Here is a 27,472-nt window from a genome sequence, read left to right on the forward strand (position 1 = left end):
CTTGATTTTGGTTTTCTCTGAGGCCTGAAAGCCCATTTTTGAGCTTTTTGATTTACTCCGCCTGAGAGCCCCAGAAATGTTCACCAACACATCACACGTCGCATTTCAAGAGAACGCTGTCATAGAGAGCCTGGCCTCTGCGCATTTCATAAATATGTTTGTTTTTCTTCTCTTTCAGAAGCTGCAAAGAATCGATACTCCTCACTGTCATTCAGCCTTACCCTGTAAGTGTCCTGTGAGTAAAAGTGCCGCTGTAAGATCCCAGGATTCCAGTCTCCCCCTCCTCCCAGTCTGGGGAAACCATGACCATGAATTAACAGCAGAGAAAAACATCATGCACTCACAATATGAGTTCAGAAATCTTCATTATTTGTGTCTTATGCACCATGGTAGCAAAACCATTCGCAGCGAGAAAGGAAAGTAACACCTTTTCTACATATCTTGAAAACCAGCTCTCAGTCTATGGCACTCACATCTGGAAATCACACAAGACTCAAGACTTTCTTATGGTTTCTAGCTTGAGAATCACAAATGGAATGGAAATATTTAATTGTAGGGTGTTCTAGCATAATTCTTTTCCATATTCCTTTCTAATTATTTTGGTAGACATTTCAGGGAGGACCCGCCCCCCCCCCACACACACTTAAAGGTGGCTATTAGAGGAAACGCAGCTGTCAGAATTTGATTTCAGCAGCCTTGGTCAGGAGGGTGGGGAGTACTGCCTTGGGTTGCCATGATTTTTTTTTTTTAACAACTCTATCACGGTATAATTTGTATATCCTAAAATCCATCCATTTCAAGCATACAAGTCAATGCTCTGTATAAAATTTACTGAGGTATGTAGCCATCACCACAATCTGGTTCCAGAACACTTCCTTCAGTCCACTGAGATCCCTTATTCCCATTTACAGTGAACACCCCCTTCCCACCCTCAATCCCAGGCAATGACTGATTGCCTATTTCTATAGATTTGCTGTCGCTTGTGAAGACCGTACATTGGGAGTTGATCTCAAAAATACCAAGGCAAAGTCCTTCAGATTTTCCCCCAAATGTTTACCATCAGTACCTTGCATGGCCTTCACAGGGATTGGCAGAGTTTCCCAACTGTTTACACTTCTATTTTCTTCCCTGTGGAGTTGGAGGCTCTGCTAAGGGTCATTCTCTGTCTCCTGACCAAACTCTTCCTCTCCCCTGTCCCAGCATCTTCCTTGTAAGCACTGTGGCCTAAGCATTTCAGGCAGGAAAAAAAAATGTGTTCCAGATTGTGATACGATGACAAATAGAACTAAGCAAGACAACAAACTGTGCCATCCGGGACATTGCTACTTATAATAAAAACTTAGTTTACTGTGCACTGTTGCTCGTGGTCCCTCTCTGTGCCACAACTGCACACGCATGTCTGGATTTGAAAACCAAGGAGACAACAGGATGTAAGAGAACTGGGATTTGAGATCTAGTTCCCAGCAACAGAACAGGTCAGTCCCACACCTGCTCGGACTTGCGAATCTGTCTCGCATCTCACACTGACTCACATCCAAGGGCTTCCCTGCTCTGCCATCTCATGATTCTGGGCTTCCTTCCAGAGAAAGTACAGCTACATGGTTTCTGTTAACCAGAGTATCATTCACTCTCGCTTCAAATCTATCCATGTTTCCTCATTCTTTGCAGGGGACAAATAGGTTGAGGGAAGCCAAAAGAAATGCCTACAATAACCGAGTGGTTGGCCAACTATAAATTCCTAATGGAACTTCAAGTTCACCTTGCGTCTCCTGGCTTCCCTCTTCCCACTTTGTAACCTGTTAGACATGCGAGATCAGAAGCATTGTATTCCAAACCAGGTTATTTTTGCAATGTGAGGTAATGTTTTACCCCATGCAGTAGACTTAGAGAAAGAACAAGGAGTTTGGCATTTAAGTTACGGGTTGTGTCTTGTGGCTTTGCTTGCTGGCTTTGAGTGCGCGTGACTGGTTATTCATATGAATACTCATTATTACCAGTGATTCATGGAACTTCCTATAATAGATCATCTGGAACTTTCCAGGAGTTCAGGTGGCTGTTGCTCTTGTGCTATAATGAAAGTCAACATTTGACCACAACATTCAGGAGCGAGTGTTGTGTGTTCTTCTGGCCAATAGCTGCGCCTCTGTGCCTCGCAGCACACTCTCCCTGCTCGGTCACTGGGTGGCATCCTCGTCTTTGACCTCCCTGGATTAGCCCTCCTTCCTGAAAAGCCCACCACATATCCCACCCCAAGACTTCCTCGGCCTAGCCAAACCCTTCTTGCTGACCATTTCTCTCGGCAGCCAGGATCGGCGTCCTGAAACAGATGAGCCACCAGGCCGAAAGAACGTGTATAAATTCTGCTATTATTGCAGATAGTAAAAGTTAGCTTTTTTTTTAATTTATTCTGTAACCTGCCGGCCAGCATTTGTTATGTTGTATTTCTTCTGCCTAGTAAGGCCCAGTCAAGACAGAGAGCCGGTGTTTGCCCCTTCTTACGTCACTCCACACGGTCCCAGGGCTCCCCCACAGTGAGCCCGCTGTGGAAATTCCTGAGGCTTTTGAGAAGTCGTTCGTCACAGGCTGCTGCCTTGTTTTTGAAGTATTATAGATGGCTCCCTCCTTCCGCCATGTTTCCTTTATTTCTTAGAGAAAAATTGCGGAAGTATAGAAGGAGACACACACGAGAGCAAAAAAATATATATCAGCACATCTTTTCCTCAGAGACAAGCAGTGTAAAGAGTCAGCCTGGTTCCTTCCAGTCATGTGATAGATGCCTTGTCACCAGTGGAGATCTTGGACATACAGTTTATTTTGCTCCTTTCACTTAGTCTGTCATAGACATGGTTTCATACCATCGAGAAGTCTTTATCAGCATCGTATACGTGGCTGGAAAGCATTATGTTGAACCAAGATTTACTTAGCCAGAACCCTCTTATCGAGCCTCTCATACTGACCTCAGTGGGCTTCCCTTCTAATTCTGCACGCAACACCTTTGTGTAGAAGTCTTTATCTGTATCTAGTTAGAAGTTCCCCCTTCCATTATGATGACATTCTAAAGAAGAAATTTCTGGGTCTCTTACGAATTTTATTCCGTCTTTTGTACCATCTTCTTTCCTTGCACTCTTACTGTTTTTTATTCCAGGGCTTTCTTGCTAGCTCCTTCCTCCTTTCCTTTGACTCCACCTCCCACATTCCCAAATCTGGAACTTACAGAACTTCCTAGTCTAATGGGGCTTGAGACAGAGACTGTCGAAAGTCTTTGATTCCCTCCCATTACACAGTGGTGGCTACGTGGCACTTGGGATAAGTCACTGTCCGTTTTGTGGGCTGGAGCTACCATGATTTTCATTCACTCAGCTTTTTTCTGGACCCGAGAGCTGAGGGACCTGCTTGCCTGCTTCTCCTTCCTGCCCAACTTCTACTACGTTCCACACACCTGAGAGAGGCTACCTATCTCCTCATGGGAGCCTCCATGTGTTAGATGGTCCCAGAATCCAGACCAGATCCTCCTGCCGTGTGTCATGCCAAGCATGCCGGCCTAGTTTTGGGCTTGTAGGATGCTTCATTGGGTCACTCTTCCTTCCTCCTGCTCATCCGTGCGTGTTTCCTGGGGGCGCCTCCCATTCCGCTACCTGCTTGTCAGTCCTTGTCTTAGGCGCTGCTCTGGGGGAACTCCATGCTAAGTGACCCGGTGATAACTGTGGGCTAACTTAGACTTCACCAAACACTTACTCCATGCCTACCTTCTACATACAGAGTACTGTAGACATACAGGAGTTGCAAATTTAAGACCCTATGCTTTACTTTCAGAAATTTTATCTTATTTAGGTAATTTTTTTTCCAAACGATGTTCTAGTGACTTCTGAGCCTCTAAAAGCCCTAAGAGCATGGCACACATCTACTCTGGCCACCTTAGCAACAGCAGATTTGGAAAGAGGGGCAGACGTTGATTAGAGCCCTTCTAATCTTAAATTAATTAACAGCAGGGGAATCTGATTATTTTAAATGGTAATCACTCATCATTTCCACTACAGGATAGGAAGTGCTTGTGATCAGCACCTACAGGCCTGCAGGTTGCTAAGAATTAACTCATCGGGTTCTGAGGGGTGTACGTTGTATGTTTTTTGAGCTGCAAAAGGAGATCAGAGTGAAAACTGCAGTCGTGATGGGATTATGTACCCCGAATGCCACACGTAACTGCAGCCAGGGGAATAAGCCATTATTTTGTTGACTCTAATTCGGTAACCTTCAGACTTGAGGAGCTTATGTTTTTATTATCCAAAAGTAATTTTTGAAACATACGTCAATTACATAAAATAGTCGCAAATCCGGAATAAGAAAAATGCCCTGGCCTGAATTCTCGGCCTTTTATCCCAAGTCTGTTGGCTTCAAAATACACATAGAATAGTATTTACTTAACTCCCTTAGCGATCTAGTTCCTGGATGGTTCTCCTCGTTCATCAGGTTTGTGGTTAGGGCAGGGCAGATAAATCTGGGGAGGAGACAAGAGGGTAAAGGGAGAAGCAGACTCCCCGCTGAGCAGGGAGCTGGATGCGGGGCTCAATCCCAGGACCCTGGGATCATGACCTGAGCTGAAGGCAGATGCTGAGCCGACTGAGCCACCCAGGCGTCCTTGTGAAGTGCCTTTTTTTTTTAAGATTTTATTTATTTATTTGACAGAGATCACAAGTGGCAGAGAGGCAGGCAGAGAGAGGGGAGAGCAGGCTCCCCACTGAGCAAGGACCCCGACACGGGGCTCGATCCCAGGATCCCGAGATCATGACCTGAGCCGAAGGCAGAGGCTTAACCCACTGAGCCACCCAGGTGCCCCTGTGAAGTGCTTTTTTATTGAGGCAATGAGTGACATAGATCGTTTCAGGAAAACGTGGCTAAGTGTGATATTAAAAGATTCAGATGCACAGGGGAATCAACCTCTGTATCTGGCATGTTGAGCACACGTGAAAGCCTTCATGGACAAAGGATGCTAGAGCCCGGGGCGGCAGTGGTTGGGGTGGGGGGGCTTCAAACTCAAGCCCCTTATCTAATTAGTAGCTTCTGTTCTCGGTAGCTTTCTGACAGCCCACTCCCTTTGTGCGAAACCCATTGTGCCAGTGTAAGTATCCTCTGCCTAAAATCATTAAGAGAAAATAATGTTTTCCCTTCAGCTAAAAAGTGGCATATCGAAAGCAAAAGAACTCACTACTGTACGATTTATTTGTTAATCATTACCAAACTCAGCCTATAATTACAGCGATACCAAGGAGAACACCACCATCCCATCCCTTAAGCTCTATAGTAGGACTTTTTTTTTTCCAGTTTATTTGGTTTTTTTTTTTTTTTTTTTTTTTTTTTTTCAGTAACCTCTACATTCAACGTGGGGCTCAGAACTCCCAACCCGGAGATCCAGAAGTTCAGGCCCCACAGACTGAGCCGGCCAGGCGCCCCTGGAGTGGGGCTTTTAAAAGTCATGTTGAACGTGATCAACATGTCGTTCTTTAGAGCTTTGAGTTCTTGCTTTTGTTTTCTTTTGTTGAGTTCCAAGAGGTCAGCCTTCTCTGCAAACATCTTGCATAAATAGGGAAATTAAAGTTCTGGCAGCCAAACCATCCATTCATCCATCCAGTCCCCTAAGACACGGATGAGCGCAGAGGATGGGATGGGTGTGGAGGGAAACTTAAGATAACAGGATTTTGTCCAGTATTCAAGCAAAACTCCTCCCTGGAACAGGCACACACAGTGCCAACAGTGATTTTGTCTTTTTACAGGAAGATGCACATAACATAAATCTACCATTTTCACTATTTTAAAGCGTTCAAATCGGGGACATTAAGTGTGTCTACCATCTTGTTCAACAGTCGCTGCTGTCTAGTTCCAGAACCTTTTCATGACCCCAAAAGGAAATCAACCCCCGCAGATGTTAGTCACTCCCCATTCTCCTCACCTGCCCGGGGTAACCATTATTCTACCTTCCGTCTGTATGGATTTGCCTGTTCCAGACAGTTCATGGAAATGGAGTCAAATGCTACAATACATGGCCTTTTGTGTCTGGTTTCTTTCACTCAACATAATGTTCCTGAGGTTTATCTATGTTGTAGCACGAACCAGAACGTCATTCCATTTTATGGCTGACTAATATTCCATTGTATGGATTTGTCATTTCATTTCTCCATTACATCATAGTGTTTTAATTGATCTCAAGTACACTTGAATTTGACAAAGATGGGAACCTTTTTCATTTTTACTCCAAATTCAAAGTATGGGACCCCCTAATTGGCTTTTGTGCCCTGAGATTAATACAGTGCACAGAAAGTCGAGCCTCTATGTTGGTTCTAGAGTCAGTTACTAGGATTCTTTTCCACAACAGCCTGAACCTCTTAGGACCACATACCACGAAAACGATTAGGTTGGACAATTTGCAATTTGCAATTTGCAGTGCTTGACAATTTTAATCTGTCAAGTAGCAATTTCATGATTCAAACTAAATATTTACCTGTTTATTAGATTCAGTAGAGAATGTGGTCCTTTTTAAAATAAACAAATGGTACCTGCAACATAGTGGACACCTCCTAAATGTGAGTTCCCTTCTCCTCAGTCTTCATTAAAATTCTGCAACAAGGATGAATCTCAGATGGAGTGAACTGTGCAGCAGGAGTTCACTCTGGATCATAGTACACTTCTGAGCAAGTTTCCCTCTTGCACGTTTATTTTCTGAGGAAGAAAACTTGAGTCATTCAGCTCCTTTCCAATAAAAGACAGTACAGTTGACCCTTCAACAATGTGGGTGTTGGGAACACCAACTCCCATGCAGTCAAAAACCTGCATGTAACTTTTGACTCCCCCAAAACTTAACTGCTGATAGCCCACGGTTGACCAGAAGCCTTACCGATAACATAAACACGTATTTTGTATGTTTGATGTATTATATACTGTATTCTTAGAATAAAGCAAGCTATGGAAAAGAAAATATTATTAAGAAGATCATAAGGAAACTATGTTGGTGTGTCTGGCTGGTTCAGTCAGTAGAGCATCTGACAGTTGATCTCGGGGTCGTGAGTTTGAGCCCCACGTCGGGTGTCAAGATTACTTAAAGAAATAATAAAATAAATATAAATTTTAAAAAGGAAAATACCTTTATGATATTGTACTGTACTTTCCCCCAAAAGTCCACATGTAAGTGGATCCTATGTTGTTGAAGGGTCAACTCTACGAAGAACCTTTACAACGAGACAGAATATGAAGCCCGCATTCAATTGTAAGCCAAAGTGGTCTCTGCCCCATCCTGCAAGAACCCCAGATGACAGATTACCAGCAAGAGGCTGAAATTCAAGTTTGGGGCACATAAAGTGGGTGTGTTTTGTGTGTGTGCGCGCTTGCCTGTTCACACGCCCTTAAATCCTTCATGTGAATAACGGTGGGACTATCGATCACCTTAGAACTATTAGTGACTCTTCTCCACCTCTTTAAAATAATGAGTGATCAATTCGACACGAACCCAGCATTACCTTTGACCACCATTTCACCCTCCATGTTGTGCTCAAAGCTCTATATTCAAAGCACGGTTTGTGACTCTCACAGGCATCATTTTGTTTTTATTTTTTTTTAAGATTTTATTTATTTATTCGACAGAGAGAGAGATCACAAGTAGGCAGAGAGGCAGGCAGAGAGAGAGGGAAGCAGGCTCCCCGCTGAGCAGAGAGCCCGATGCGGGGCTTGATCCCAGGACCCTGAGATCACGACCTGAGCCGAAGGCAGAGGCCACTGAGCCACCCAGGCGCCCCGTCACAGGCATCATTTTAAAAGATCCTTGAGTGGGGCACCCGGGTGGCTCAGTCAGTTGAACGTCAGACTCTTGATTTTGGCTCGGGCCGTGATCTCAGGGCTGTGAGAACGAGCCCTGTGTTGGGCTCTGCACCGAGCATACAGCCTGCTTAAGATTCTCCCTCTTCCTCTGCCCCTGCTCTCTTTCTCCCTCTCTCCTCTCAAAAAAAGAAAAATAAGAAGATCCTTGGGAACGTGCTCAGCAAGAACATGGAACGCGCTGTTTGCAGTTCTGGTCTGCTGACTAAATCAAACCTCCTACTTTATGAGCATGACAGGGTTTTGATTGCTTCCGTGATTTGTGTTTCATCCTCGAATTGGACATGTACCAAACGTACTTTTTAGCAGAAATATTGCATATACGAGAGGAGAAAGCGAGAAAACAACTGCTCCAGGGTTTGCTCTATGTTCCCAATAATCATACCCAGTGTTTTCTTTTTTCTAGTCTCCCAAGTCAGCATTTATTAGTGCTGCCAAAAAGGCAAGATTAAAGTCCAATCCCGTCAAAGTGCGGTTCTCCGAGGAAGTCATCATCAATGGCCAAGTGTCGGTGAGTTGACCGTCGCCTGCTTGCGGCTCAGAGACAGTGGCTGAAGTAGGGGCTTTGCGCAAAGCACAGCCAGTCGCCCCTCTGGAATTCTCAGTAGAGAATTCGTGGTTGGATTTCACGGGGCTGCTGAATCTCAAAATTGCAAAGGGCTTGAGAGATGACCGTGTTGCGCCTGATGGGTTCCCTCTCTAGCATCCAGAACATGTAGTCGTCCCGTGTTTCTTTGAACGCTTCTAGCGTTAGAGATGTCACTACTTTGCGGAGGAGTTGTTTGGTCTGCGATCTCTGGCATCGCCCCAGGTTGAGTGAAATAGGCCTCTGAACCTTCCACGTGCTTCTTTCCATCGTGCCAAGTGAACACGCTTCCGTTATATATTTTGAGAAAGGCTTCCCCTAAGTTTTTCCTTGTTCAGAATGAAATGTCTCTATTTCTTTTCACTGTTCAAAAGGGAAGGAAGTGAAGCTGCAGGGAAAGTCACAGATGCCAGCAGAAGTGAAGATACACTGCCTGAATCTTCATCCATAGGGCTTGACGGAAATCACGATTGCCCGGGCACGTAATTCATCTTCTAAATGAATAGTGCACACATCAATAGGAGGCTGAGTTTCCATTTTTTCTCCAAGAAAATCTAGCCTCATGTATTTAGTTTTTCGAAAGCAGTCATGTAAGGCACTAATCATTTTGGGGCCTCTGAAATACCAGCTTTTGTGGTCGAGGTTATGTTGTTACTGGTGGCGGTGTTTAAACGAATTCACGAGGACAAAATCTCATCCATGACTTGCCCGTGACAGGTCACAAAGTCTTCCCTGACGGTGGTCCTGGGTCTGAATTTGAAGGCGTGGGCCTGCACATCCTGAGCGAGGCCCTCGTGGTCCGATTGTGTCCTTGTCAAAACTCGCTGACCTGTGTCTGCCCCGCTTGGAGTCCAGGGCTCGGCTGGCCAATCTGTTCAACTATGGGATGCTTGTGGGAGGGGCCTCGGGCTGTCACTGTGCTGCCCTGGGAGCACTTCAGCTGTGGCCCCTGTCCTCCCAGTCGCCATCTCCCACCCCATCTCCTCTGTCCCCATTCACCCTGCACTGTTCTGCCCACCACAGTGTATCCCTGTCCCTCTGGATGTAGTTAGCATCCGTTAGCATCTTACAAGACAAAGCTGGAAGGTACCAGTCACAGAGGAATCACACTATCACAGAAGGCCGCCCTTAGCCCATCTTTTTTCAAGCTTCCGAGCTTGAGATTGGGCAATCAGTTTATGTATCTTTAGAGAGAACGTGATTCTTGAAGCTGCTATAGCAGTCTCACTTGGTCCTGGATATAGTAGGGCTCATTCAAGGCAGCTGGTGTGTGAGGACAGCTCTGGGGGTCGGTCATCACCTGCGGCCCCCCACTGTCTCTCCACAGGCCCGTGTGTGGCAGGGACGTTCACTCACGTGTCTGTTCCTCAACCTTTGGCACCATCTTCGTGTCCAGCCTACTCTTGCTCTACTGAGTCGCTGCGTATCTCTTCGTGTGGCCTTGGAGCCAAACCCACTCTGTGAATTGGGTAGCAAGGAGTCAGGTGTCAAGTCCGCGGGAGGGGAAAGGAGAGAGAGGAAACTCAGAGAAAGGAGCAGAAAGTGAAAGGCACAGAGTCTCTTCCAGAAATACCCGGGGGTTGGATTCTCATGGGTTATCTGTAGGACATTAGCCAATCTCTGGACATCTTGTCTTTAGTTTCTTCATCTGTAAAACAAGGGACAGAGAGTTTCATGACTGCTGAGATCCACTTGGCTTCTGTGACCCCGTGACCGGCTGCGTGTGAGAAAGGATTGGCAGAACGCATCCCACATGCCTTCTTTCTTCCCCTGCCATCTCCCCCTACTTTCAGTTAAAGAGAAAATTGAAAGGAATACGTTTCTCTTGTTCATTTCTGGTCATGTTCCAGGCATTTCTTCTTGAATTATTTTTGAGTTAAAATGTTTGTTATAGACTCAGTGTTTTAACCTTTAACACGCTCATCCATTCCTTAAATGTCCCCTTTGAGTTTAAGGAACGTTTCTAAATGGGTTAAAAATTGTTCCACCTTCCTGGGTCAGTTGGGGGGGGGGGCGTGCGACTCTTGATCTCTCCGGGTCATGGGTGGAAGCTCCACATTGGGCATGGGGTCTACTTAAAAAAAATTGTTTCCTAAAACAACTGTATACGTCAAGTGTGTTATTGCTTGTTACTCACTTTGCATGAGCTCTGCCAGGTGCCAAAGGTACCACATCAAAGATTATCATTGCTGGTCCCCGTTCTTTTCAAGATAGGCTGCTCTGCAAAGTCTGGCCTTGCTGTCCTGAGCACTGCAGCTCAATTACAAAGGAATTATTTCCTTCATTGGGTTTTCCGTTGGGAAACCTTGACTTTTAAAAAACATTCATCGGATTTATTTTCAGATGGGGAAAAAAAGTTCTTTTATTTGCATCAACTGAGTTATTTGTAGCTGGAGAAGAAGAGTTTTGCTATGAACAACTGAACTCAGATATCACGGGAGGGACAGCTTTTAGCCTTAGAGAGTCTGCCCCCCCCTTTTTTTCATGTTGGGATTAGAATACATTTGACCTTCTTGTTTGTTGCTGTCATTAAACAGGAAACTGTTAAGGATAATTCACTTCTTTTTATGCCAAATGTTTTGAAAGTGTATCTGGAAAATGGACAGACCAAATCATTTCGCTTTGACGGCAGCACCTCCATAAAGGTAAGCGGACCCCCTGATCTCCACCTGGACACTGGCAGGTGTGGCCTGAAAGTCCCACGGTCAGCCTGATGTGGCCGCACCTTCTTGCCGAACTGTTTCTTTCTGAGATTTTTTTGGTTGTTTCCAAATGAGGTAGTGTGTGAATACTTAAAAACAAACTGGGGGAAAAAAAGCTTAAACTAAGAAGATTCTGCTGTGTGTGTGTGTGTGTGTGTGTGTGTGTGTGTGTGTGACGAACCACTAGGGCTAGTTATTTTTATGCAACTCCGGTTTAATTAAAAGAGCATGACGGTCCCCAAGAAGGCTTGGCACCCTGCCTAAAATTTCTTAGCAATGTCAGCCCCCAGGAAGATTAAGACGCTAGCTGTTAATTGAATATCTGCTCCTTTGGTGTCCAGCAAAAACAAGGGGTAGGATGATATAAAGATAACATTTACTTTTAATTGCTGTAACCAATTTCATAAAATGAATGCCTAAAAAGAAAGAAATAGGGCATGCTTCTTAGGAGAAGGGGTAAAAAGGAAGAGCCACAGAGCGGTCCTATTACTGTGGAGCCAAAGGCAAGTTGTACAAAAAGGGTATTAGAACAAAGCAGATGGGTTCTTTCCCCCGTGCTTTCTTCCTGGGAAAAAAAAGTGCATATTCTCTTTTTTATTGGACAAAAGTGTGTGCAGAAATTGATTGCTCCCTAATGTTCCAGCAGCCTAAAATAGGCTTTCTTCAAATGGCACAATAAAAGAGATTTTTATGGAGGTTTTAAAAAAAGTCCCTAGTGATGATCTGTACAATAATGTATCAAGAGACTATCAAGTCTGTGTTAAAAATGTCTGTCAATAGTCAACCCCTCATTCTCGGTTTTGTAAATTAGTCAGCATAGACTGTACAAGTAGAAGCATTTCTGCAAATGCCCGTTCCCTTATTGCCATGATACCAACAAGCAGCCTGTTTGGAAGTGCTTAAACCAGGTGCCGATGTAGCAGGTGATGGAGAACACAGTATTCGAGATTGATGATGGAGTGTCTAAGCCGTCCTCAAATCCTTCCACACCGAACCATCACCTTCGTGCGAGACCGCTCATTTTAAATGGGGGTGACTGACAAAGTCCTTTTCCTTTATTCCTACTCAAAATCCGTGGATGGCAACGTGTTACTCTTATTATTGATCTGCTAGTCTAGAGGTGGGCAGACTTCTGGAAGGAGATTAAGTATTTCCAGCTCTGTGGCCTATTTGATCTCCCTCGAAACTACTCTGTTCTGTTGTGTCAGCAAAGCAGCCGTAGACGGTGGGCTCCGGAGGTCCTTAAGTCCACCCTCTGGTTCCATGATTGACTTGAAGGACTTGCAGAACCCGGCAAATTGTTATAAGCACAGTTACGGGGTCTTGTTTTGTTTTGTTTTTTAAAGATTTTATGTATTTGTTTATTTGTTTATTTATTTGTAAGAGAGTGAAAGCAAGAGATCACAGAGCGAGAGGGAGCAGTAGACTCCCCACTGAGCAGGGAGCCCAATGCGGGACTCGATCCCAGGACCCGGGGACCGTGACCTAAACCAAAGGCCGAGGCTTAACGGACTGAGCCACCCAGGCGCCCTCACAGTTACAGTCCATCACAGCAAGAGGACCCGGGTTAAAATCACCAGTGGGCATAGGTGCAGAGGGCAGGAGAGTTTCCCAGCTTACAATTTCCCAACACCTTCGTGCTTGTTCTCCCAGCAATCACACGTGACGGCACTGGTGCGGGACTGCCAACCGGGGAGGCTCAAGTGAGCCTCGGTGTTCAGAGTTTTTGTCAGAGGTTGGCCACACAGACAAGCTGAGCCCCCGTGGGCCTGACTGTAGTATCCTGCTCCTCCAGACGTCGCGCTGCAATCACTTGGCCCAAGGTCCTCAGGTCGTGGGCGCTCTGCTGTCTCTCCGGCTCCCAGGTGAACAGACACTCCTCCGAAGAGCCAGGAGCAGAGAGGCAAATGTTTCTTCGGGCAAGACGACTCCTTTCCTACTCAGACAATATGTAAATGAACGGGCGTGGCCAGCTTACATGCTCGGGCCAGGCCATGGTTTTTTGCAGATCCCCAAGGTAACCCATAGGCCCACATTATCAGAACTCCCCGTGCCACCGCGGCTTGGTCTATGATACCACATGGTCAGGAAATCTCCTTGCTCTTAGACCCCCTGCCCCATCTGAAGATATAGGTCAAGACTTGAATACATTCCTTAATCGAAATCCCTCTCGATTTCAAAGAGAGTCCTGTTGTTAATTCCCTCTGGCCTTTGTCGTGGGAACCCACTAGAGTGAGTGAGTTTGATTTCCCTGAGAGTGGTGGACGGCACGGAGAAGACAGAGGACAGCAAGTTCAAGCTCACTGTGCTTGTACCTAACAGCTTTACTATCGCCGCAGACATTGGTTGGGAGGTATAAAAGAGAAGGAGTAGAGTGATGAAAGGAATACAACACTGGTTAATAAAAATTGCCAGAATTCTTGCTAGAGAATCACGGCGAGAAAAAACTACTGCTATCGATTTTCCGGTGTCCTCCCTGGTGTTTGAGGAGACTCTTTTATAAAGTATCAGTTGCCACAGAGAGGCTGGTTTGTTTGTTCTTTTCTGGCCCTTGAACAAAACTTATGACACAGAGAATCTTTTTTTATGAAATTCAATATATAGTCAAGGCATTTCTATTGAATGATGTCTGAGGTGGTGATTAGGTGTGAGGGTCCTTGTTTTAAAGGGGCCTGGAGAAGGGCGCCGGGCTGGCTCAGTCGGTAGGGCACGCCACTCTTGATCTTGGAGTTGTGAGTTCAAGCCCTACGCTGGGGGTGGCGTTTACTTAATAACAAAAAATAAACAACAGCAAAACAACCATTAAAGGGGCCTGAAGAAACTGAGAAAGGTCTACAGGGAAGAAAAAATTTCAAAAAGATGAGTTAAAAAAAAAAAAAAAACCTTATCTGTATGTATTGCAGGGTTTTCCTATCTTGACACTGTTGGTACTTGGGACCAGGTAACTCTTTATGGTGGGGCATGTCCCGTGTATTGTAAGATTCTTAGCTGTATCCCTCAATTTGAGAGAAGCCCCAGTCCCCTTGTGACCACCACAGATGTCTCCAGAAATTACCAATTTCTGTGCTGTGAGGTAGAATCGCCCCGGGCTGGAATAGCACTGCTCCTTGGGATTTTTAGCATCTGAGTATAAATCATCCTGAAGAGAGATCATTTACGAGTTTTCGAGTACGTGGGGAAAAAAATGGTGTTTCTTTCTTCATTTTCAAAGACATCTGTTTTGCACTGCAGTAAACAAGTGCTTATGTATAGAACACCCACCTCATCATAAATGTTTAATCCTGCCAAAGATTGCTAACAAAGCCTGCTCCTTCTACTTTCCCCAGGGATGTGAAGTAAAAGCGAATGTGTGTGTATTGTTATAGCCCCCTACCTCTATATCAAATAGCGCTACAGTAAATGTGTTCTCTGTGAACTCATTTAGTCCTTACGTCTGTTCTGAGGCAGGTATTGGTAGCATCCCCAGTTTATAGACAAGGACATGAAGACACTTAGAAGTTAAATAACTTGCCTTAAGCTGCACAGATACTGTGAAGTCGAGCTGGGAGTAGAGGCCGCATTCCAGAGCCCACATTCCTGACCACTGTCGCATGCCCTTACCGGAAGGAGAGACTATGGCCGTCTGGGTGGCTTAGTGGGTTAAGCATCTGACTTTTTTAAAAAATTATTTTAAGATTTTATTTATTTATTTATTTGAGACAGAGAGTGCTAGAGTGAGAGAGCACAAGCAGGGGGAGCCTCAGAGGGAGAGGCAGAAGCAGACTCCCCACTGAGCAGGGAGCCCAACTAGGGGCTTGATTCCAACACCCTGGGATCCTCATGACCTGAGACAAAGGCAGAGGCCTCACTGACTGAGCCACCCAGGCGCCCCGCCTCCGACTCTTGATTTTGGCTCAGGTCATGATCTCAGAATTGTGGGATCGAGCCCCCTGTGAGGCTCCATGCTGAGTGTGAAGTCTGCTTAAGATTCTCTCTCTCCCTCTGCCCCTCCCCTCACCCCTTCCCCAGCTTGTGCTCTCTCTCTCTCAAAAACAAAACAAAACAAAACAAAACAAAAACAAAAAACCCGAAGTATAGACTAAGGGTCAGCAAACTTTCTCTGTACACGACCAGACAGCAAATATCTTGGGCTTCACAGACCGCACAGTCTCTGTTGCCAATGCAAGGGGCAAGGGCAGCCATAGACAGTACAGAAACAGATGAGCGTGACTGCGTTTCAATAAAACTTTATTTACACAAACAAACAGGTGGTGGGCTGGATTTGGCATGCAGGGGGTATTTTGCCCACCCCCGAGAGTAGACCGCTTTATGAAGTGGTTTGATCACCACCCCATTTGGAGGCAAGGGGACCTGAACCCTCTCCCCTCCGCCATGGATTGATCAGCTCTGTGGGTCAAGGAAGGGCCTCCTCCAGCTCGATCAACCTGTTGCGTCCCTGTTTCTGAGCTCCGTAGTGATTTGGGGTGGTGGGCGAGGTCAGGAGGAGGAGCATCAAGCTTCGGAATGAACCAAAGGTACACAGTGCAGAGATCTGAAGCCCGTTTGTGCAACACTTTTCCGTCCTGCTAAACTCTGCGAGGGAGCTCTGCCGATTCTGACGGCATCTTATCCGTGTTTCCTCTACAAGGATGTCATCTTGACCCTTCAAGAAAAGCTTTCCATCAAAGGCATCGAACACTTCTCCCTCATGCTGGAGCAGAGGACGGAAGGGGCTGGAACCAAGCTGCTCTTGCTTCATGAACAGGAGACTCTAACTCAGGTGTGTGAAATTACACCCCCCCAGGTGAGAGCAGAGGCTACCCGGCCCCAGAAATCCCCTGTCCTCTCGAATCCTTTAAATTTGCTCGCTGCAGCCCCGGGTATCTCCACTAACGAATGCCCTGGCATTCATAAGGGGTTTCACATCTCAAGGTAACATTTGCCCTTTTTGTCAATTTCTCATAGACTGTCAGTCGGTGCCACATCCAGAATTATCAAAGACTCAGCAGCTACTCGCTGGGAATGGGCCTCCGTCGGTCCTATTTTGTGTTATGGGAAATGACTTGCTCACCTGTTTTGACCGTTGATCTCTTGAAACTGTTCAAAAGAAACTAGCTCCTGCGATTACTTAAATCAAGCCAATATCATATTTCGTCTTAAGTTCTGAGTGCACACTGGTGACTATTTGTGGAAGCTTGAAATCCCTGCCCCAGGGCTGCCCACTGTAAACATGTGATCTGCCAGTGCGTCCCAGTTGCTGCTTACCAAAATGCCACCCCCATCTGTTCTGTCGGGAGACAAGCAGGCTGCTTGGCTGCCGAATTCAGTGTGGCACCCTGACTTCTCTTGTGATTCGACACAAGCAGGGTGTTTGCTGGAAGTATAAGGGACTTCAACAAGTTCCCTTTCTGTAGGAGAGCTCGGTGATAAGGGGACTTTCGGGGGGGAGGGAGACACGTGGGCAGACCAGGAGGAGAAGCAAGGAGTCAAGGTGCCCCCAGATGGATGGATTACCAGGAAGTTTGCTCCCACAACATCCCTAAATCTCTAGATTCGGTCCGAGTCGGTGCAGGGAATTAGTGACAAGCGCTCGCTGGTGTTCATTTGTAGCCCTCTCCCTCCACTTGACCTCTCTTTATGAGGTTTAAATCAACCTATAGATATTTGAAATCACATCACATGTTGTTTACTAACCTGTGCCAAAACTCCCTTGGAAACAGAGGTCTTCTTTTATAATCTGTTCTAGGGGAACAAGCCCTGATAATCAGAATTCCCCCATGTGAAAGGAGTTTGGCTTGGAGTTCCTCCAGACGCCGGACTTAAGACAAGGGTTTGGGGGCACGGGGTTTACTGGGAGGCAATATTGGGAAATGCTGGGAGAGGAAGAGGAAAGGAAATGGGGAAAATGGGGGTGCCGGTAGAGAGCAAGGTAACGAGCCAGTTTCCTCTGTGGGCAGCTGGAGCTCGGTCCTACTGGGAAACACTGCAAGCCAGTGGAGAACGCGCTGCAGAGGTATCCCACCTAAGGGGTGGGGTGCGGGGGCATTTGTCCCTTGCTGGTGGTGGTGGTGGGCTGCTCCTGAGGGCAGTCACTCCCTGGCTGTGCAGGGCTGTCGGGCACTGGCCTATGGTCACAGGTGTTTACAGTGAGCAGCCTTCAGCTGGGAGCAGTAAATGTCAAGGGTATATGGGCGTACAGCCAGTTGCTATGAGCCTAATGACACCTCCCACAATTTTCTGATATTTGCAGTTAGACTATCCCTCTGAACTTCTATCTATTGCATAGCCTTCATGGGAAAACTGCTTGCTGATTTAGCTGGAGAGAGATTTTTTCAGTCCCTCTTGGTGCTAGGTACACATAATTTCTCGTTCCAGATTGATTTCCAGTTATTAAATTTCCACTCGAATCTTAAAAGGAAACAAAAAGCCCCTAACCCTGATTCTTCCCTTATCTTTCTAAAAGAGGCTTTGTTTCGTGTTTAGCCAGAACTAAAAGCAAAGTGTTAAAACTTTAAGTATGCTCTCTAGAAAGAAAATTGATTGATTTAAATATCCTGAGACTAACCAGCTGTATGCCTTTTGAAAGTCGTTGCGTATGAAAGGTTCGATCACCAAAATATTTATAGGCATGGCAGAAAGGGAGAGTAAGTATAAGAAATGTGTCCAATAACAAAAATCATTTAAATTAATCATTGAAAAAATTCCATTTTGGTGAGAACCCCCCAAAGAACTTTTAAACAGCTCTGAATTTCTGGCAGTTTGTATGTAAAGTAAACTTTACATACAAAATATTATTGTCTATTTACATACTACTGCAAATTTCCAGGAAATTGTTTTCTTGTTTGTTTCAGGAATTGTTCTTTTTAGGAACTGCATTTTCATGAGTCTAAAGCACTTTTTTTTTGCATTACATGATTTCTCAAAAAATCTCCTGATGATAAAAGTAGACTCAAGATCGCTTGTGGAAAATTTGAGAAAGATAGATTCTAACCAGTAATGAAATGATAATCCAACTTTCTAATCTCAGCCCAGGCCTTCTGACAAAATACCCTATGACCTCACCTTACAACCCCACAGCAGGCCTGAGCAGTGCTTCCAGCCTCTTGGAGTTCCCACATTTTCTTCTTCCTGGTTTGCTTGACCTTCAGCTGGTGATGAGCAAGCCCCCAGCCCATGGGCTGTTGAGTCCAGTCAGCTCTGTAATCCCACCCACAGCCAGAAAGCTGGGTCAGTGTTACTGCTTCTCAGGATGCCTTACACCTTTAAAAGGAGTGTTTTCCCATTGAAATTCTTCAGCTCAACAAAAGTAGGGATGGCGACTAGAAGAATGTGTGCGCACGCACACAACATGGTGTTCAATAAAGCTATTGTTATTTTTATTTTGAATTTTCAATTGCCGTTCACAAACATTTTTATTTTGCCAGATTTGTCCTCTGTAACGAAGGAGTTACAAGGCCATGAAGCTACGTACAGATACATAGAAAAGCACACACAAGTATATGAAACTACAAGTAGAGCAACTGTTGGTTCGTGGTGCATGGTTCAGGTGCATCGTGTTGACCTCTTTAAGGGAAATCGAAGAGCTTTTACCTTCTTCCTTGGAGTCCAGTATCTTGTATTCATTCGGCTGTTTATGAAGCACCTACTATTACATTGGCTGATTCCCTTCAGTTGCAAAAGGAATTAAGAAACTTAACGCCTAATAGTTGGCATATGCTGTGCTATAAAAGAGGAAAACCAAACAATCCATGGTCCTTAGCCCTAAAGAACCTGTGGTGTATTCTAAGCTCCCTTGAACAACTTGAACAGTGTCCCGTTATGGAACGTTTGGGGTAGTTTGGAAACTCATGGACTCCAGATTTAGTGCTCAGGCCAAAACTTTTGTCTTCTGACTTTCCAAAGCATTGTTATCCGAGGGTGACATTTTCCTGCTTTCCCTGCTGCAGTCAGTCTGGAGTCTCATTGAAAAAAAAACCCACAGCCATGTCATACAATAATCACAGTCTCTGTGGTCTCCCTCCGGATCCCCCGCTTGACCCCCCCCACCCCACCGTAGTTTTGGTGCGCTATCACTTCCTGCACCAGCATCTTCAGATCTTCAGAGGACTGCCCATAGACTGCAGTCGCCCATTCTTTCCACACTTGGAAATTCAGACCCCCTTGGGACAGCCTGAAACCGATGGCTGATCTGTGGTCCTTTGGCTCAGGTCCCCATGGCTCTGGGGTGTAGGTAATCCTCCTGAGTCCCCTGTGGGTTAGGCTGTAGCTACCCACCTCTGCACACTATGCCCTTGTTGGCTCCTCTCCTGCCTGACCTGCTCCCCCAACTCCCTTACCAGCCTCTCCCGGGAGCAGTTCCTCAGCAGGTCCCTTATCTCAGGGTTAGCTTCTGGGGAACACGACATAGGATATGTGCGGTTTTCGGGGAGTTGGTATCTAGGAGACATCGTAAAAGAACATTGACCACTCTTCCTTGGTGTTGAAACAAAGCTGCCTGTGCTTCCATGACCCTCTGCCAGTAGTGAAGGAGTCTTACGTTTGGTCTGATCTTCTAGGTGACACAGCGACCGAGCTCCCATAAGATGAGGTGTCTTTTCCGAATTAGCTTCGTCCCAAAGGATCCAATTGACCTTTTAAGGAGAGATCCGGTTGCCTTCGAGTATCTCTATGTCCAGGTATGTGAGAATTTGAGCACCTTTTATATTAATATTGGGGGATAAATTAACGCGGGGTTTTGCTCCTAAATTCTTTCCTCTGGGATCTTTCTCTTTGTCCCCCACCCCAAGCTCCATGCATTGTGAAATGATTCCATGGTGCTTTTTTTAAATGTTCCCTTTTGATTTTGAAATCATTTCATGCTTAAGTTACAAGAGTAGTAAAAGAATTTTGATAATTTTCACCCAGATTCACCAGTTGTTCACATTTTACCATACTTTAGTGAGAACGCATTCCCCCTTGAGATGCCTGCACAGGTGCGCACACACACACGTTTTTTTCCTAAACCACATGAATGTCATTTACCAAATCCTGCTCATTTACCCCAACTACTTCTGTGTGGATTTCCTAGTAACAAGGGCCTTTTCTTACATCATTGTGGCACAATTAACAAAATAAGAAAATTTAACAGATACATTTCCATCCTGGTGTACAGTCTATACCCAGATTTTGCCTACTGTCCCCCAAATGGCCTTTTTCTTCTAGAAACCCATTTTTTCTATAATAGGATCCACGCCAGGATCCCATTTTTGCATCTAATTGTCGTGTCACTTCAGCTCCTTAAGTCCAGAATATTCCTCAGCCTTTCTTTGACTTTCGACACCAAACAGTTTTGAGGAGTACAGGTCAGTTATTTTGTAGCAACCTCTCATTTTTCTCAAATTTCTCCTGATAAGGTTGAGGTTATGTCGTTTGGGCAGAAGAAAGACAGGCATGTCTTCGTGTCATCCTTAGTGCATCACATTGAGGGGTAGATGTTGTCTGTTTGTCCCCATAATGATGAGGTTGACTTTGACTCTTGGTTACGGCGATGTTCTCCAAATTTATCCATTGAGAAGTTATTATTTTTTTTTACAATTAATAAGTAATTTGTGGAGAGGCACTTGCAACTTTCTTAATACCCTTTCACTTACTGGTTTTAGTATTCACTGATGGTTCTTGCCCGAATCCATTATTACTGCAATGGTTCAAAATGATGATTTTTCTAATTCCATTATTTCTTCTTCATTTATTAATTGGCATTCTACTATAAAAAATATTCTCTTTTCTTTCTCCTTTCTTTACTCCTTTATTGATTCATTTATTTGGTGCTTCAATTGTTCTGAAGTGTGATATTCCTTATAATGGAATAATTAATTTCAAAGCAACAAGACTTTGTGAAAATAGTATCTTTTGCAGACTATCTCCGATTTTGGGTTACAATTCTCAAAAAACAAGGTTTCAAGAGATGAAAATCTTTGCTAGTTTGCCCCAGAGGGAATTTACTCATTTGACATTTAGGAGATATTCCTGTATTTTTCCGTAAATGCTTCCCATTACTCTCACTTAAATTCCCAGTACAATCACATTAAACAGTAAGAGCCCGTTTACCTGAAGTTTAAGCATCTCACATCATCTACTCAAAGAGATTGTAAACCTAAATGTAACCTCCCCTGGCACCAAAAAAAAGGGGGGGGGGAGAAAATACCAAAACGAGGCCCCAAAAACCCCCCAAAGACGTGCTCCCTTTGGCTGAGCACATCTATATAAGGCAAGGATTTCTGGACTGTAAGAAATAAAAAAAGAAGTTAGAAAAAGGGGAAAAAAAAAGAAACCTTTGTTAATTCTAGGTAGTTAATACACTGGTTTTTGTTTTCCTATTCTCAGTATTTTCTTGTTTATTTCAAAACTTCTGTGGTCTTTAAAAAGTTGAGTGGATAAAGAAAACCAGTAGAAGATGGCAGAGAGACCTAGACAAGATAAATGCCAGAGGTTAGGAATGGTGACATAAATTAAAGTGGCAATAAGCCCTAGAGCACAGAAATTAAGTTGAAGGACAAAAAAAAAAAAAGCAGAATGTGTACTAGAACATTCCAGCAGATGGGGCACTAAGGGCAAGGCCCGCTTAAACATTCCCCCACCTCCGTGGTCTTTGGAAGAGACCGTACTACTTCCGGCTCAGTAGGATGATTAATGTTCCTGAAGATAACCCTGAGTCATTTGGAAAAGCCAAGTCCAATTCAGCGTGCCCTGTTCATCAAGAAACATGAAACTGTCAAGACCTGGGTTTTTAAAATGTTCCACTTCGGTCACCTGGACCCCTGTTCCCCCCGGCCAGCCGAAGAACCCAGATGTGACCGCCTCATCCCCGTCATTGCTGTTAAGACTCAACCCTGGGCTTTGCCATAGCAGATCAGAGGATACACTAGGTTTTTTTTAATCTTGTTAGTTGTAAGGAGATAGTTACAGGTGCCAGTCAGAGCACTGGTGTAGACAGATGTATGCACTTGTCATTCTCTATAATTATGTACTCCTTCCATTCACAAGAGGACGCTTCCAAACCATTGTCCCTGCCTGGGGATCTCGCTTGGGGACTCGAAAAAATCACAGATGATGTTTCTCCTTTCCCGCCTTGGCTGTTGCATGGCTGATGGACCAGCCAGTCAGCTCTTCAAGGGGTAGCCAGTGGGGGGAGGGAGGGAGGTGGGAAGCCACGTGTGGTGGACTGAAACTAAGCTACCGTCATCTCCTATGTCTGCCACCAAGAATAGGAAATGAGAATTTCCTGGCATCAGCCTGGGTCTCGCAGCATGTGAGGTATGTCTAAGACAACTTACCTAACAGAAGTCAGTGGGTCTGCAAATGGTGCTGGGTGCCAGTGTCGATTCTAAGGCCCTAAAAGGATATAGGAAAATTAGCCTAGAGAACAGAAGAGTAAGCAAAAGTGCTATCGCTCGTATGACAAAGACCAAAGTCCGTTCAGCTTAGTGGGTTCCTGTGGCGGACAACAGCCGTTGACTCTGGATGAACCATGACAATGAAAATAGAGGCACTCTCTGCTAACCTCCCACTCACTAATGGGCCATGAAGTATCTTACAGATTTTAGCATATATAGTAACAGAAAACCCTAACCCTTCAGACAGTTTTAATTCATAATTTCCTGCCCGCTGTCTCAGCGCAGCGTTGGTTTCCTTTTTAATACCCAACCTGTCTATTGTAAATGAACTGTTTTAGGCCTAGAATAGAGCCCGTGAGGACCGCTGCAGCACATCCGTGACCGCTGTTTGCTTGTGTGAACTGTACTTGAAGTCCTGTAGTTATGAGTTATAAAAGCATGATCTGTCCCACACGACATATACGTCAGACTTCTTGGTGATTCTCCAGGGTCTGTCTGAACTCATTATGTAATGTAATTAAGTGACTAATCACCTTGACAAAAACCTCAGCCCGAAGTCTGGTTAAACACAGGGTACGGAAGGGATGGGAAGCAGCAGTCCCAGTCACAACTCCTCGGAGAAACGATGGCGGTGACTCACCCTAATAAAACACATTCCAATTTACGCAACAACCTTAAGAGGTGTGCCAACACCCTTGAGAGTTAGCCCACTTTCCAGGTAATAAAACAGGCTCGAGAGATGAAATGCCACATCTGAGGTCCTTCGCTCCGTGGTTGATAGAGCCAAGGATCAAAGCTTTCGTCTCTCAATCCTGCGCTGAAATCCTGGTTCACCGTGACCTGCGATAGCAGTCCTAGAAGGAAGCCAGTCGGTAAAATGATTGACCAGCAAGCATCACGGGCTTGTGATGGCCTGGCACTGGGCCCCGTGCCTTCCTCACCGTCACCCTTCACGAGACTGTAAGGTGACGCTCTACCCCATGGTGCCCCTTAATGGACACCCTTTAGGCCCTTGGAAGTAACTGAGAAACCCAAAATGAACACAAAATGGCAGCCCGGAATGGCCCTCCGAGGCCGCCGTCACTCAGACCGCCCTGTGTCCCGCCCCCCTGTCGGACCTGCTTCGGGCACCGAGTGCTTGTGGTCCAGGCAGGTGTGAGATGTGGAGGAGAAGCAAAGGCGGAAGACAGAATGAAGGACGGAGGCAGGGTTAGAATGGGACTTCCCTCTTAGGGGTGAAGGGATAAGCCGAGAGGCACAAACCTAGAACATAGGGACAGAGCATGCGTCATATGACCCTACTAGGGCATCGGTAAGTATTTGAAAGGTAAATATTCTGCGCAGAAACCGTACAGGGGTACGTGTTCCCACTGAGTCAAGTCGATATAGGAAGGGGTCACGGATGTGCTTTTCTTGGAAAAGAGCCAAACAGTTTCTGAGACCATTTTGCCCTTGAAATCTCAGAACAAGACAAACAAGGAAGAAGGAACTAGCCTAGTTTTCTGGAAAAATGCATGTGCACACACATGCAGGATATAATGAAGCAATACGGTGCTTCCCGGTGATGTGTAGCCCTGTGCCCTGCTCCTGACGACTGAGCACACCACTAGAAAGCCAGTCACTGTGGTCCCAGCGGACTTGGCACCTTTCAGGGCACCTGGGTGACTCAGTCGGTTAGGCCACTGCCTTTGGCTCGGATCATGATCCCAGGGTCCTAGGATCGAGCTCCACATTGGGCTCTCTGCTCAGCAGGGAGCCTGCTTCTCCCTCTCCCTCTGCCTGCCACTCCTCCTGCTTGTGCTCTCTCTGTGTCAAATATAGAAATAAAATCGTTAAAAAAAAAAAAAGACTTAGCACATTTCTCGGCCACTGTTCAATTTGCCGCTCATCACCGTATGATGTAGGCATTTCCCTCTTACAGATGAGCAAACTGAGGCCGGGGGACATGAGATGGTGCTCTCAGAGTCCCAGCAGTGGCGGGCAGCACTGGAATGAACCCAGGATTTCCATAGCAGCCCTTTACCGAGCGCACCAGTGCATGGCTTTGATGTGTAGCTCTCGCAGTCTTCACACAACCCCCAGTGAGGTCGTTAGCACAAATCCCCATTGCACAGATGAGTAAACTGAGGCTGCGAGAGTAAAGTGGTTGAAGTTATGTGTGCAGGGGGGCATTGGCAAAACCAGGATTCTGAAGCGAGCGGGAGAGGGGGGAGTGGGGGTGGCGCAGGGTGGGGGAGGGTGAGTCCAGAGCTGCTACTGTCCATCGCCTTGCTGACTCCACCTCCCCAAAGCTGCTCTACACAGCGAAGAGGAAGTTAAAGATATTCCTGGTGACAGCTGTGTAGGCCTCCAAACACTTAAAACATACCAGATAGAGCCCTAAGGGCTTGACGTTGTTACCTCATTTAATCCTCACCGTAACCCTATAAATGGGGAGCAGTATTGTCCCCAATTTACAAAAGAGGAAACTGAGGCACGGAACATTTAGGTTGCGTGCCCAAGTGCCCTCCCCTCTGTAGTGGAGGAATAGGATTCGAACCCAGGATTCCAGCCTCAGCAGAAGCCACATGTGCTTTTCGTGTTCTTTTGCGGGCCCTGTGTTAGGAGACCGACCTAAATTCCTAATTATTCTTACAAAAAGCTCGACAGTTAAATAGCAGCTCACTTGTCAGTGAATGTGGCATGTTGCGCGTGGTCTCTGCGTCTGTGTGCGTGCAGTCCAGCTCAGACCGGGTTCCGAGCGGCCTGGGGGAAAGGTTTGCACGTTTGGCCTCCTTGGGGAAGCGCTGTCGCCTGTCCCCGAGGCAGCGCGCGGCGGCGCATTCTTTGACCCGTGGCGCCCTCTGCTGGTGTCTGTTGCAGAGCTGTAACGACGTGGTGCAGGAGCGGTTTGGGCCGGAGCTGAAGTACGACATAGCCCTGCGGCTGGCGGCTTTGCAAATGTACATCGCAACCGTGACCACCAAGCAAACGCAGAAAATCTCCCTCAAGTACATCGAGTAAGTGTTGAGCCTCCGAGGCGACTCAGGCCCCGGGACGCTCCCTCCCTAACGCCCAAGGGTATTTTTGACGTCTGTCTCTGTTTCCAACATTGATCACGTTTGCGGCGGGGCGTTGGTTCAACAGGGACACCGCGTCCGCACATCGCGTCCCTTTCTGAGGGGGAGAGACCCACTTCTTCCATAAGCCGCCTTTAGCGAATCGTGGTACAAAGGAGGATTGGATTTCACCTGAAGCGTAGGTTCTCAAAGTCCCGCACGGACTTGATTCTAAGCCAAGCTTTGGTCTCCGCACTTTTCAGGCATGAAGGTCTTTCATTCTCATGACGTCCCTGGGAGAGAACTAGCCTTTTTGCTGTCTTTTACACATGAGCCAACCCAGGCACGGTAGGACAAAAGGCTTTGGCTGAGTGCCGGGGCTACTAGCTAGAGGGCTCAGGATTCGAACCCAGGTCCGGTGCGGGGTGGGGGGGCTCCACCTTGTGCTATGGTCCGTGGGATGGGTGGAAGCACCTGTGCTTAGGCTGCCAGCCCCTCCCTTAATCTTGGCAGCTCTGATCAGTGTTCGTATTTCAAGGTTTATGGCAGGACAGGAGCCACATCTCCACATAACAATAAGGCCTTAGAGCCCTCCCCATGGGCACGAGGGGTGGGCAAGCTACGTGAAATCCGACCTGCCGGAGAAGCTTCCCCGGGGGCTGCGTGTCAAGCCTTTCTAAATTCCTGCGTGCCGGGCTGACCCACCAGGGAATAAAATCGCTTCTTCTCAACAGAGTTCGTGAGCCTGTGGGGGGGACGGTGCGAGCTCCAGGTTGCTGACTCCGAGGCCCCTAGTCTCACAACTCTCGGTTCTCCCGTCTACACCGAGGGACAAATCCTCACGTACAATTTGAGAACCTCGGGCTTTCCGTTCTCGGCTCGCTCTTTCTCGCGGATGGCTTATGTCTTTCGTGCCACACGGGCTGTGAGTGTCGCCTCACAGAGACTCAGCTCCCAGAGGGGTCTTACACTCAGTCGGACACCCTTGCCCCCTCATCCGTTCCCCTTTCGTGCATTCCTGGGCACGGATGATACGGGCCTCCGTGTGAAAAGGCGGCCTGAGCAACCCGCCATGGTTTTCGGACCATTAAAATGCATTTCTGTTCTTATTGTCCGTCCCCACGTTTGGCTGGTTGGAATCTGGTACCGTCAGAAACCTCCCAGAGATGACTGGCTTGAGTAAGACTCTTACAGTCTATGATAATGTTCTCATTAACTAATTTATTCACCTGTTCACTGAGCGTTTTATGTGGGATTCACGGGAGGCCAGCGGAAAGTACACATAAGCATAAAGGACTTGTGATCCGATTATAAAGATACGAGGGGTGCCTGGGTGGTTCAGTCAGTTGAGCATCTGACTTCAGCTCAGGTCGTGATCTGGGGATCCTGTTTTGGCTCCCCGCTCAGCCGGGAGCCTGCCTCTCCCTCTCCCTCTTCCCCTCCCCCTGCTTGTGCACATGCGTGTGCTCTCTCTCAAACAAATAAATGAAATCTCAAAAAAAAGATAGATATGATTTAAAATACTGATACAGGTAGAATTACCAGGCAGCCCGTAAGGAGGGCAACACAATGGGTAGAAATCGGTGCCCGTGGAGGAGGAGGAGGACATGGTGCTCATGAAAAACCCCATCGTAACTAGCAGTGGCGGGGATGGTCAAGTTGGGGGAAGGCCGTCTCCCTACCCTTCTTTGGAGAGGATCTGGCATAGGAGAAATGACCAAATCTTGGCGGTCTTTACAGTATTTAGGAGACACTGGTTGGGCACCCGGCCAATCAGGGTAGAGTTCATAGATTTCAAAATATGGAGCATCATTGGGGTAGGGTTGTAGCCGTCGCTGGGGACATGGGCCTTCGGCAAACCTGTATTAACGCAGTCTTCTCTGTCTCTTTCTCTTGTGTGTGCACACCTATTGATGTTCGCACTTCCCCATCAGT

General features: G+C 46.4%; 1 protein-coding gene across 1 annotated transcript in view; it reads left to right on the plus strand.

Annotated features, from left to right (window-relative positions):
* FRMPD4 (FERM and PDZ domain containing 4) overlaps window positions 1-27,472 on the plus strand; it is a 793,238-nt gene that overhangs the window by 749,737 nt on the left and 16,029 nt on the right. The window contains exons 5-10 of the mRNA XM_080831215.1: window positions 179-224; window positions 8,267-8,371; window positions 10,984-11,091; window positions 15,776-15,907; window positions 19,683-19,802; window positions 25,362-25,498. Of these exons, the coding sequence (XP_080687341.1) occupies window positions 179-224; window positions 8,267-8,371; window positions 10,984-11,091; window positions 15,776-15,907; window positions 19,683-19,802; window positions 25,362-25,498 (648 nt within the window). The remainder of the gene's footprint in view (window positions 1-178; window positions 225-8,266; window positions 8,372-10,983; window positions 11,092-15,775; window positions 15,908-19,682; window positions 19,803-25,361; window positions 25,499-27,472) is intronic.

This window comes from Martes martes (genome assembly GCF_963455335.1).
Source record: "Martes martes genome assembly, chromosome: X".
In the NCBI taxonomy this organism is placed as follows: Eukaryota; Metazoa; Chordata; class Mammalia; order Carnivora; family Mustelidae; genus Martes; species Martes martes.